Genomic DNA, 13,379 nt, shown 5'->3' on the forward strand with positions numbered 1-13,379 from the left:
TAGCACCTATTTCAGCAAAGACCATCCGCACACCCCCTGTGACAACTTTGGGGAAGGGGAGAGGGAGAATCTTGAGTTGGCAGCAGAGGACAGGAATAGTGCATATCCTCACAGAAAGGAGACAGGAACCCTTCTGTGCCATGACTTTCTGAGGAGTCTTTGACAACTTTCTGTGGCACACTGCTCCAGCTCTGGACCAGCTGCTGTGACTATCACCAAATTGATGAGACCCTTTATCAGGACGAGGCATTTTAATATTGTCTTTTTCCCCTGTCCCTCAAAAATAATGCAGTTAAAAATAAGAAAAGTTCCCTCTCCTTCCCCTGTTTTTATTTACTAGTAGCAAAAGCTTCAAACCTTCCAAATATATCTAAACATCTGAGTTTGGAAATATGCTGGTTTAATTACATAATTGTGTGTGGCTGGTGGCTAATCCGCAGGGTTCCTACCAGCATCATAAACCACATCTATAAGGTATTTTCTCTTTTGTAAGTGATGCAATTTGAATGAAGTAGGAGGGTTGGGGGGAGGGGGAGTTGGTAAGCCTCTGTTGCATAAAAATTTGGCTGAGACTCCCCAGAGAAAATCCCAAATGCCTGATCCCTCTGTTAAGTAGTGCTGGGGCTCTGGACTATAATCATCAACCAAAGAAGTTATGGTGGGCCTCTCTCTTTGCAGATGATGTGAGGATATTCTTCAGGTCCCCAAGAAACTGCTCTCTGTTCCACGTAGAAGAAAACTGAAGGGCACCAGCTATCATTTTTGTTGACAAACAGTGAGGTAATCCACTCCCCTGAAGCGTTTTCTTCACTGAGGAAGTGGAAGACTTGTGTTGGGTCATTGATAAGTTTCAGCTTTCCTGGGCACAAGATCCTGAACCTTGGTTCAGTATCTGTGGTGGTAGAAGGCTCTCACCTGCTGCGTGCTTTGCATCCCCTTTGCGTTTTTAGTCATACCAGAGCCATTTGCTCGTGGAAAGAAAAGGGATGGTGAACATTTTTCTGTTTTTTTGCTGGTGTGACCAAAGGGGTTCCACAGCTCGAGGGTGGTCTAGGGAATCTCATTAGTGATCCACAGGCTCTCGGATTTAAAGTGACTGAGGAGAGAAAAATAGCCTACTGTTTAAACGCAGTTTTCCTGTGGAGAGCCGCCAAGATGTTGCACACCAGCAGTTCTCCCTTCCTTGGTTCTTGCTTGGCATCCTGTGGTTGCGGTGTTTGCCTGAGTTTAAGGGAAGATGCTCCAACAACTTTTTCCAGCATTCTTACACGCATATCCCTTACTCCCGCGGCCCCTCTGCGTTTCTCGCGGAGCCGAAAGCTCCCTCCCTGCAGCCGGAGCGGCTGCGGCACGAACAAAGGTCCCCGACGGCGGGGACTCGGGGAAAGTCTGCAGCCGCGGTGGCGGTCGGCCCCCCTGCCCTGCCACTCTCCGGGCCCTGTCATCTTCCAGGTAAGACGAATGCCTGTCTCATCCATCATCCTGCCGTCCCTGAGGGGGTGGGAACCTGCTCGGTACTGAAACTTCCGAGTCTGGGCCGGGGCGGCATTGTTGACCTGCCAGGGCTGCTCTTTTGTGGGCTCCGTTGCCAGGATTTACCCATTTGCATAACGGATTAGCATGGAACTGAACGCACGGGAATGCCGCTCCGCCGATTCACTCTCTCTTAGCTGGCGGGACCTTTGGGGCAAGTTAATTCATAAATGTGACTTCCCGCTCTCACGCGGAGACCTGTTTTCTTTCGGGGAAGAAAGACGCTCTGCTCCCCTCTCCCCTGCCCCGTGAGCCCCGAGCCAGCCCCTGCTCCGGGCCTGGCAGCGCCCGCACCCTCTCGGGTCCCAGCGGCGGGGGAAAGTGAACGAAGCGACTGCGGCTCCGAGCCGGGCGCTCTGTTCCCTGTTCTCCCTAGGGCGGACGAAGGGCTTTGCACGCACTTTTCCTTGCACTTCCACCTGGGCAGCGCCGGGGTAGGCGGGGCGGGCGCTGCAGGCGCTCCCGGGCCCTGGGTGCGGGCTGTGGGCACCGGGCACCCCCGCGGGTCGCGGCCCCGCCGCGGCCAGGCCGGGAGCGCCGGGTGGGCTCCCCCATTAAAGGCCGACCGGTGTCCGGGCGGGGGGAGGCGCTGGCCGGGTAGGCCGGCCCGGGTGCCCGCCCCGCCCCGCCGGGTGCCTAGAAAAGCGGAGCCGGGCGCCTCAGGCTGCTCGAAGGCACGGAGGTCTTCCCCCGCCGACCATGAAGAACCCGGTGCCGCAGGCGGCCTCGCTGCTGCTGGAGAAACTGATGCTTCTCGTCCATGTTCGGCCCTTGCTCGCGGGCTCCGGCGGGGAGACGACGCCGCCGGCCCCCGGCTACTACGACACCAGCTGCTTCAAGCGGGGCGACCTCCTGGAGGTGCCCCGCACCCTCTTCATCCACTTCGGCATCTACCTGGGTGAGAACCGCGTGGCTCACTTGATGCCCGACATCCTGCCCGCCCTCACCGGCGACCGCCGGCAGATCCAGCAGGTGGTGACCAACAAGAGGCTCATCCTGGGCGTCATCGCCAGGACGGCCAGCGTCCGCGTGGACACGGTGGAGGATTTCGCCTACGGTGGCAGCATCCTGGTCAACCACATGGACCGGCTCTTCGAGGACCAGGTGCTGGGCAGCGAGGAGGCGGCCCGCCGGGCGGAGAAGCTGGTGGGCGCCACGGCCTACAGCCTGCTCTGGAACAACTGCGAGCACTTCGTCACCTACTGCCGATACGGAGCCCCGGTCAGCTTGCAGACCGACAAGGTACGGCAGGGAGAGGCGGGGGCGGCGCTGCCCTTCCCGGCGCTCCGCTCCCCGAAACTGGGTCAGCCGCGGCCCCGGGGCGGGGGTGCCGGAGTTGGCCCGGCCGGAGCTGACGCCGCTGTGCCCGTGAGGGCTGTGCCGCCGGCGCGGAGCGGTTCGGGACGGCGCCGAGCCTGGCCCCGCCGCCTTCCAGTGGCGAGGAAGGCGAAGCTAAATTCGTAAGGCACTTGCTACTCTTCTAAAATGCTCTGAAGTTACTGGTTCGAGCCGGAGCCGCAGGCAGTACCGGGGCTGATGGGGGTGATGCGGTGCCAGCCCGACTCTTCCTCCCGTGCTCGGCTGCGGAGGGCGCGGGTGAGAGCTGGGACAGCCACTGCTGCTCTGTCCCGAGAGAGTGGCATCGTCAGCTCTCCAGACAAAGGTTTCCTCTTTAACTCTCATCTTTTGACCTTTTCTTCTTTCTTTTTTTCTTTCCTAGTTCTGTGAGACTCTGAAGATGATTATTCGGGACCAGAGAAGCGTGCTTGCTTCAGTGCTTGTGGGACTAGCATCAATAGTCTGCCTAGGTTTGGCGCCCTCCACCACACTCCCCACGATCTTTATTCCCTTCTTTCTGTGGATGGCTGGCTAACAGCCTTCATGGAGGCTTGCAGCCAGCGTCTGTATATAGGATGAACACTACTGTATTTATGAAAGCACAGATTACTCATCAGTGTCATGTAAAGTTTCCTAACCTTGTGCACCATTTTAAGATACAATTTTGTCTAGAACACAGTGCACAAGACATAGCTTACTGTGTAAGCCAAGTAACAGATTTCCTGAAAATCTTGGTATATTTTAACACACCTTTAAATCATTAAAAAGTAGGGTTGCGATGCAGTTCTGCTCCTTGTCTTCAGCCAGAAGTGATTCTGACAACATCCTTCCTGTTCTTCAGTTTCTTAGCTGCATACCTGGCTGCCGTAACTATTAACAAAAGTGGATGATGGAGTTCCATTAAGTGATGGAAACAAACTGCTTACCTCTTCCTTTTACAGATACAGTATACATTCAAAAATTACTGCCTCTGTTCCTAAAATACTCTTTAGTGGAGATGCAAGTAAGTAAATTGACTCTTTGATAGCAAAGAAGAAAAAGCAACTCCTAGCTGGGTGCTGCAGGAGCACATCTGGCCAGACTGCCTAAAGTAATTTCCCTTCTGGGAAATGTTCACAAATCTGTCATTTGTATTAATTGTGTAACTGCATGCTACTGGATTGAACAACTTTTAATTGGGTTAGTGGTAAGAAAAGATGGCAATTCCTCATCAATTTCCTTGTCACTATTACTGGCTAGTATGGATAATGAAAATGGTGATAGAGGGATTTAAGAGATACAGAAAGAAAGTAACTTGCTTTATGACAGCTAGTGATGTACAGATGTTGGACATTTCCAGTGTTCCAGGGAATGTGGCAGGGAGGAGGACGTCAGACACCAATTTAATTTCTACCTTCCCTCAGCAATGCAACCTGTGTGGGTGCCATAAATTGTGAGGGATCATTGGAGCAGTTTCTGTGGTGGCTGTATTGTGATTTTGTGTATGGTCTTAAAACAAGATGGCTCTTTGTAAAAGACAATGTGTCTTTCTATACTCATTTCTTATGAGTATTCACTTGCAAGTCAGCACTTAGTGCTGAAAATGTTTCATCTTCAATGTTGTGGCCTTTCAGTTTATGAAGAATGTGTAAAGTTGGACTTGAAATCAAGTTCATGTAGCCAGCTGTTAAGTGCTAAAACCCTTTGCTGTTTTTATTTCCTAGAAAGGTCTTTTATGTATGCAGAGAAATTGTCTGGCTGCTGGAATGCCTTATGTGCATACATGCACTTACTTGTTCCCACATGGTGCTTGCCTGCCGTTCTAGTCAAAGGCCAATGTGTTGGTGTCTTCAGCAAGGACCAAACTTCAGATTTACGTGTTTCTATTAGTGGTGTGCAGTGTCCTGTCAATCAGCTCTGTTACTGAAATGGCCACTTCCCAAATTTTTAGAGAGACTCATTTTAACTGTGCTGCTTGAAGATTGGATTTTTGAACTGTGAGTCTACTTGGCTACTCTAATCATTGTCTTCTGGATGCTCCACTCTAACCGACGAAGAATGTAAAGATGGGGGTGAAATTCCAGCTTGAAGGAAATGGCAGCATGACTGTTGCTGCCATCAACTGAGAGGGGATTTCAGCCCAGCTTTCAGTATGTGTTCAAACTGCAGCCCAGCTCCAAGCAGCTGGATATCAATGACTGCTGGATCCTTGTAAACAACTTCTGTTCTGCTTTCAAAGATTACAATGCTCAGTGTAACTGTTTCTGGTAAACTTTTGAAATTAAGATTTTTTTAATTAACATGAACTACTTTTTCATCGTGTGTGTGTTAGTAATATTTACATAAACTCCAGTGTGTTTTTTACTTGCTGTGCATAAGGTATGAACTGTAGTCATTACTGTAATTCTATAAATAGATTTTATTCAGTTAAAAAGTCTATTAGCCTCTTGAAATTTAATGTAGTGCTACAGCATTACTCTTAAGATATCCCAGTAGGGCACTGAACAGGCCATTAACATGCAGTTACATGGTGTCTGATTACAGGTGGGCTTTTCTTTTGCCCTTTATTTAACTGGGATTTGTAAAAATTCCAGTAATTCTTACAATTCACATAGACAATAAACAACGGGGTCATGACCAGAAACCAAACCAAACCACAAGTGGGACTGTTGGAAGGCAGAGTTCGTGCTCTCAATTTCAGTATCAAAGCACCAGTGCTCCTCCACTGCCAATGCTGTTGGGCAAGAACCATCCAGACTGACTAAACTGGGATTTTCTTAGGTGTCTATGAGTGACATGAAAGCACGTTTCCAGCTGTATTAATAGAGAACTTTCCTTCAACATGTAACGTTTTAAACTTATGAAATGCTTTTAAATGGTCTAGTATGTCTTGCTGTATCCTTTCATCAAAGACAAGTAATAATATGGGCATAGGAACAGAAAATCAGCTGCACGTTTAGGCATTTTTCCTACCAACTAGAATTCCAGCAAAGACCTCGAAGTTTTGCTAAAGTCAGGCATGAGTCGAATCAGTTATATTCTAAGGGGAAAAACATGACTAGCAGGCATGAATTCTCATGTCCAGCTCAGTGGGTGGTGTTCGTGCTCTGAAATATTTTGGTAAATGTCAGTATCAACTTTATTCTGTAATTACTTGAGTAAAAATAAGCACTTGCCCTAGCTGGAGCATTGCATTTCAGACTTGAGCTCAACTGTGATGCAACTGAAATGAAGGAGTTATGTATAATAAGAAAAACAGGAAACTGTGGAGTAGTTCAGCTGTTGGGGAAATGTGTGTGATTAGACGTGAAATTGTTCATCAGTAACTGTAAGTGATGGTGATGGGGAGTGTAAATCTAGAGCTGCAGCTCATTTTAGTGGTGAGTCTGTTTTGACAAGCTGTGTGGTTAAACCAGAATACGTAATGGAGCAGTATAACCATCACCCGTGTGCCACTGGGAAAGGCAAGTAGTGAAGACATCCAGTTTAAAGGATAGATGTCTCACTTCAGGCTTTCCAAAGAAAACAAAAATAAAGTGAGCATTCACAAGGCTCAAAATGTTTTTACAAAACCTGTTTTTAAAAGAAAAAAAAGGTAAGTTGCTAAGTGAAGGCATTAGAACAGTGCACTTTCTGTTTTTGATTGCATTTATTTTCACTTGGAACATGCATGATTACATATTTTGTGGTGAACAGTCATCTGCTGCTTGATTTCACTTTTGTGTCCTCCTGTGCTGAAGGAAAATGCTACATATAAATACCATTGAGGCTTTTAATGAAAACAAAATCATAGCAATACTTGCTAAAGTCTGAGGGGGTGGGGAAGAGGGAATTAAACTGGTGTGTGACTTGACATCATCCAGACAGGTTTTAGAAAGCAAACTGCAGCAACAAGAAACATTAGAACTGTGATCTCTAGAAATGATATGGTGCCGTATTATTTATTGCATGTTCTTACATTAAATAAAGCGTCACACACCACTGAATGATACAGAACTGTGTTAGACAGTTGGCATCTCCTTTATCCACTGATATTAAAAAAAGTTCTCGGGTTACTCTAGGAGCCATTTGCTTATTATGCTTTGTAACAGCTTCGGACCTGATTCATCTGAGTACTTAACTGTCATGAACAGGATTCCTGATGGGAGTTGCAGATAAAAAAGGTAAATAGTTTTGAGGCTCTCTGCTGTAGTCCATGGCAGTCTTCTGTCAGCCTTACAGAAATCTTTCAGAGCATTTTGCTAGTAGAATAAACAATCTCTGCTGTAGGAATAGATCATTAAAAGTATTTGAAGGCTATTTTTGGCATGATTTCTTAAAAAAATTTATTCTTATGTGTTTTGTGATGTACCTTCACTTCTGAAGTAAAGAGAACATATAGGGTATGGTGATGTGTGTGCAGAGATTGTGGGAGAAGGGGGACAAGTGGGGAGATATTTAGGTGGCTTAAATCAGAATTACATTGATTGCAGTTCCACTGTTCTGTCTATCACAAAACTGGGGATTTAGGTTTACTGTTTCTATGTCTCACCAGGTAGAAAACTTTCTGTAAAATGTTGTGTAACTCTCCCCATTTTTAAGGGAACTTTGTTTAGCCTGTGTCTTTGTTTCAGTAGTTGCCTCTTCGGTATAGTGTATCTGAACTGCAAAACAGTTGGTGGCTGCTCTGTGATTATGCAATTTGGAGCAAATCAGCTGCACAGTCCCCTACAACTGCACACCTACAAGTAGGTCCTTGGTCTGAATGGAGCAGTGGAAGTGTGGGAGGTTTATTTTACTTGCAAGGGCAGGGCATATTAGGTGTGGTGGACAACCATCAGTGAATGCAGAGGTGTGTGCCTGAAAACTCAAATGCTACTGAGTTGGATATGCAGGGCACAGTGATGTGTTTGCTCTCCTGTCCCCAGCTGGAGTTCAGGAGACTTGAGATGGGGTTGCACATTACCACAGATATAAAATGATTGACTTGTCTTCTCATAAACTGAAAACTGTGCCCTCAATGCCACAGGCTGTAATCTAACCTAGTAAATAAAATTGGCTGTGGTCCATCTTTTGACCATGTGGTGGTACCCTGTGGCTTATCTGTATAGCTAAACTACCTCGCTGCTACAGGGTAGGTTTTCTAGCAGTTTTTCTGGCAAACATGGATGGCCACATACAAATGTGCAAATCTATTCTGTGGCCTTGTTTAGCTGATTAACCTGGCCAGAATTTTAAGGTAGATGTCCTCATTTGTTACCCAGAAGCTTGAGCCCCTTTCTGATTGAGCAGCACTTTGAATGGAATCAGCAGTACCATTTTATAGAGTGCAAAACTGTGACAGAGCATTTCTGGGAATTTGGGAGACCAGTTCCTAGGACATTCTCAGTTCATCCTGTACGAATTTATTAGACTTTGGACAAGGCTACCCTTTATGAGGTGGCTACCCTTCACCTTTTAATCTCATGAGTAGGACAGTGATTATTGAATTTTTTTTTTATCAGGCAACACCTGTGACTTTCTGTCAGAAGGAGAAAATTGCTCTCTGGTTACTCTGTGTTAGGACAGGCTTTGTTTGGGGTCCACATATTTGCTCCCTCCAAAGAAGGGTGTCACTTCTTATGGTCTGTGGGTCCCAGAGAGGTTCTGAATGGGAACCAGATGCTCAGATTCAGTCAGGAACTGCCAAGATTAGGACATTTATGACTTTGACACAACACAAACAGCAGTCATTTGGAAAACTTTAAGGTAGAAATAAGGGAGAGACTATCAGGTTAGATCAAAGGTCTGCTGCTTTGCTGCACTGTTGTTTTCATTATTACAAAGCTGATACCTGCTGTACCTCTCGAACTATTGCCTACAGTGTCTCCTTTTTAACTCTTTCCCTTTTCTATTACCAGGGCACTAATCATCTCTGTGATTTCTGGCCAGCTCCAAGACTTGGTTAATATTTGCATAAGGTTGTGGGTTTCTTGCATGGACATACCAAATAAATGAAGTGCCTGGTTCCTCCCCAGAAGGCATCTTCTCTGCCTGTGAAACCAGAGTTTTCTGTGAGGTTAAGGAGGCATACTATATTATATGATTAAGAATACATGCAAATAAAGAGTTACATTCTTCTCAACTTGCCAAGCCACCTTATCTTCTGCTTCTGCATAGTCTGAGACTTAATTCATATTTGCACCCATGTTTCTTGCAGTTTTGCAGAAAGTACAGGCATGTTTCATGTAGTACTGCACAGAAACAGGGAGTTACTGTACAGCAGGGAGTTACTGCTACACAGTAGGTAAAAAGTAATTACTTTAGTCAAAAGTGAAGAAATGTGGATGTGAAGAGGAGGAGGGCTCTCCTGCACTCTTTACTGGCAAAATTATATATTAAACAGAGTAACTTCTGCCATTTCTGTGCAGACTGCATTGTAGATAGCTCCACGTGAATGTTCAGGAGAAGGGAGGCACCTGCTTTCATGCACTTCATTTAGTGTCTAAATGAGCTAGTAATGCACTATGTAAGTAGCCCAGAGCCAAGGATGACTTAGTTGACTCCAGAACCAGAAACAATAGCTGCGAAAAGTGTAACAGTGTATTTAGCCCTAGGGGAAGGCGGCTGTTTGGTTCAGCATCCTGCTATCCCAGCTCTGTCTGAACAGAAAATACCTCATGACCTTGTCCAATATTGCAGTCGTGCCAACTCACCTGAAGCAAGAGATCTGAATCATGCAGATACACTCCAGACTGTTTAAATTCCATCCCAAGCCTCATTTTATTCATGGGTGACTTTACACAGGTTCCAGCTCTGATGGTATCTCAGGAGTCGGTTCCACAGTATCTATCTCTTCCCAAACTTTGGAAGAGGAGCCTGAAGGTCTCATTTAGGGCTGAAAATCACCTCAGACTGGCAAATATGTCAGGTTGCAATTCCTGAAGTATACGTGAAGATACAGGCTGTGATATCCACAGTCATGTTATCACATCCTATTCCTCGGCTTTTCATCAAGCTCAGGATGTACAGAAACCTCAGCTCCTCTGGAAATCCAAATGTGTAATAAGCTAGGACAAGGCCTTGACAAATAGGTAAAAACATTCCTTCATCCAGTACATTGGCCATTTAGCACATATGACTGCATGGTAGACAGCTTATTGTATTCTTTTAGTTATTACTCCCAGTTTCTGACAGCAAGTAGGTTTGGTCACGTTGTGTGTAAGAAAGAACCACACCATTGTACAAGTAACTATTTTTAGAATGACAGCTTGATCATCTATTGACAGACAGGGCGTTGGGCTGGGAATAATGTCTTTTCAAAAACTTGCCTGGAGAAAGCAGCAGTTCTGCTTGGCCGATGAACTGAAATTCCAGTGAGTAACGGAGCGTTTCTATTTCTGATGTCTTTGAGCAGTTCCAGTAACTAATACTATTAAAGCATTGAGAGTTGCCCAGGCAGTAGAGCTGATGCACAGTCAAGAAACATGTTTCAAAATTATAATGAGGCTTTTATGACTTGCAAAGAGATTTTTACAAGCAAACTTAAAATATCTACCCAAACCGGTTACAGAAGTTACTTTCCCTCAGTAACTTTCTAGTTTGCATTTTGCATTTTGGAGAATGTTTGCATTATAAGTTCTCTAATAGATAGTACTCAATCCTGCAATTAAATACAAATTTGTGCTTGCAACAACAGTCTGTTCTTATGGGAAAGACAGTGGATTTATGACATTAATTGTAACCTTACTGTATAACTGAGCAGGCAGGGAACATGGGAAGTGAGCAAGATGTCTATACAAAAACTATTTGATCCTAATTAAAAAAATAGTAAGAGAAGTTACTTTAAAAAAATTCACTTTATTAGGACTGCATAGTTAAAAGTTGTCCTGTTAGATCTGTCATTGAGTAAGTAGTACTCCAGGCTTCTTTATTACAACAGCATCAATGGGTTATGTTTCTCCCAGCTAAAATCAAAAGGAGCTTTGTTACTGTCTTAATAGAGAGCAAGATTAAGTATGAAGTATTCCCACCAATTCCCTGACTTCCCCAAATTTTTTTACCTGTGAAAATTTAATAATGATGATCAGAAGTGAAGCCCCTGATGACTGAACTTCACAAAGAATTATGATTTGAAGTATTCTACAGGTCATAAAACTGCAGCACTTCCCCCCCTCCCCCCCTTTTTTCCCCGTTTTTCAAATCTATTCCAGCAGCTGCCTGCAGGTCCTTGCTCCTGCGTTGCCACCTTTGTTTCTACCACCTTCTTGCTGGTACTGCACCCTTTAGCTGCCTTGTGAGATCTTTTTCTGTGAACAAAACTACTCCCATTAATCTTGAGGAAAACTGGACTCAGTCTGGAGCTGCAGCAAGACAACCAGGCACTGCCAATAACTTTACTACCTTTGAGCACCTTGAGCTCATAGACAAGGACCAAATTTTTCACCACCACAGAAAATCAGGAATAAACTTGGCAATATCCGAAGGTCAGTTTAGCCCCCTATCATTCTCCACCAAAGAACAACAATGGCAGGGTACTTGTGGACAGGGTAGGGGTACGGAAGGAGTCTTGATATGTTCTCGAAAGTTTACATAAGAAACAATTCACAAAATTCCAGCTTTAAAGCTTGCATTCATTTAATCTTGTTTAATATTTTTACCCTATGCGAACTTTTTTACTCCTTTTTTAGCTTATCTGTCTGACCATGGAAAGGCTCTATGGCAAGATAAATCATGACATGTGAAAAAGCACTTTATTTTAAATCAGTTTCCTTCAATTAGCTGTCCCTTCCCTTCTTGTCCTACAGGGATCTATGAAAAATCATCTGCATTTCTTTTTTTTCACTTACAGTCTTATGGCTCAGATACTCCTAATGTGCAAGTCAGAATTTTTGCATTTTCCACAAATTTGTACTCTGGTCTTTAGAAAGCGACTCATTTGGCACCATCTTTCTAGTACCATGACTGACCTCAGAAATTTATTACACATTACAGTTCTCAGTCCAACAATATCATCTTGGAACTTCGTTAGAGTTGAATACATCCAGTGTTGTCAGTTTTACTTTAGAGTTTACTCATCTGTGCTAAAACGCCTTCTATTGATGCCTCAGTTTAGGATGAATATGAGACTCTATTGCCTCAAAAAAAGAAATGTCTTGCTTTGAAAACTTCTCTATCACTTTTGAGTTGAATATTACTATTACTAGTAATTAATTATTAGCTTTTATGCTAGCAAGGTAGTCCTCTGAATCTATTTTAGCCTGGATCCTTGGGGCTTTCTATGTAACTAGCTTATGCAGAGTCCTTGTGCTCCTTGTTTGGGTAACAGATACGCTTTCGGAAGGGTGACACTTCTAGTATTATTAGAAAGTGTCCAAAAAAGGGCCAGGAAGATGGTGAGGGGTCTAGAGGAGAAGTTGTATGAGAAGTGGCTGAGGTCAGTTAGTTCAGCCTGGAGGAAAGGAGACTGGCAGAAGACCTCAGTGCAGTCTACAACTGCCTCAGGACAAGAAGCAGAGAAGTGGGCACTGATCTCTTACGTGAGTGACAAGTGACACGATCTGAGGGAGCGGCATGAAGTTGCATCAGGGGAGGTTTAGGCTGGATGTTATGAAAATGTTCTTCACCCAGAGGGTGGCTGGGCACTGGAACAGGCTCCCCCAGGGCAGTGGTCACAGCACCAAGCCTGACAGAGTTCAAGAAGCATTTGGATGATGCTCTCAGGCACATGGTGTGATTCTTGGGACTGTCCTGTGCAAGGGCAGGAGCTGGACTTCAATGATCTTTGGGAGCCCCTTCCAACTCAGGATATTCTATGATTCTAGTAAGCTCTTGCCTTTGCTTGCCCCAGTTCACGTCATCCTGGACTGGAGGTGCAGTGAGGTGGACAGCGTCTCCCCAGCATCCAGTGTGGAGACGAGAGTCAAAAATCCCAAATCGATCACCAGCTCCTCATGGTGTGAAAAGTTGCAGCATCTCCCGGCTGCCGGGGAAAGAGAGGAGCAGAAGTCCTTCAAAATAACAACTGCCAAGGCTGACCAAGCGTCTTGTAAGATACTCCCACCTAGTGGTTCTCTTACAGTCAGGAAAATGAACCGTCTCCAGCAAATTGAGAAGGTAACTATGGAACTCGCATTTAAAGAATGAGTAAGTCAGATGGTTACCAAGTCACGTAACTGTTCAGTAGATTCAGAAATGTTGATTTTGAATTCCTACTGTCACTGTTGTAACATCTAAGGAGAAATTAGGAAGGAACAGCTAAGATGCATAACACTGATTTTGCACAAATATATATGTATATGTGTGTGTGTATAGTTGCCCACAATGTAGTTTAGTTTTTCATTGCAGTTTTTGTTGTGTCACTCGACTTTCCAAGAAAGACAATAGCTCGACACAGAAAAGCATTTTAAAACCATTCTGTTAGCTGTAGCAATGAACACTGTAAGAAACCTCAGAGACATCACAGGATTCTATGTGTGTATAAGATGCAAATATATAAAAATATGGGAGTATATACACACAAACCCACAGGTAACATTGCTTCAGACTTTCTTAATTGTGTGTCCAAGCAA

The 13,379-nt window shown here is 44.9% G+C and overlaps 1 protein-coding gene across 1 annotated transcript; it reads left to right on the forward strand.

The window, feature by feature from the left end:
• The first annotated feature begins 2,214 nt into the window (after window positions 1-2,214).
• LRAT (lecithin retinol acyltransferase) lies at window positions 2,215-5,287 on the forward strand. The gene is made up of 2 exons (XM_071555155.1): window positions 2,215-2,775; window positions 3,254-5,287. The coding sequence occupies exons 1-2, from the start codon at window positions 2,233-2,235 to the stop codon at window positions 3,404-3,406; spliced, it is 696 nt and encodes a 231-aa protein (XP_071411256.1). The 5' UTR covers window positions 2,215-2,232; the 3' UTR covers window positions 3,407-5,287.
• The last annotated feature ends 8,092 nt before the right edge of the window (window positions 5,288-13,379 follow it).

This window comes from Pithys albifrons, chromosome 5, assembly GCF_047495875.1.
Source record: "Pithys albifrons albifrons isolate INPA30051 chromosome 5, PitAlb_v1, whole genome shotgun sequence".
NCBI classification, from domain to species: Eukaryota; Metazoa; Chordata; class Aves; order Passeriformes; family Thamnophilidae; genus Pithys; species Pithys albifrons.

What these genes read in the sequence shown, in the direction of transcription:
- LRAT (XM_071555155.1), top strand. Translation starts at nt 2,233, where the DNA reads ATGAAGAACCCGGTGCCGCAGGCGGCCTCGCTGCTGCTGGAGAAACTG. An exon ending in TCAGCTTGCAGACCGACAAG is followed by an intron (nt 2,776 to 3,253) that starts GTACGGCAGGGA and finishes TTTCTTTCCTAG; the next exon opens with TTCTGTGAGACTCTGAAGAT.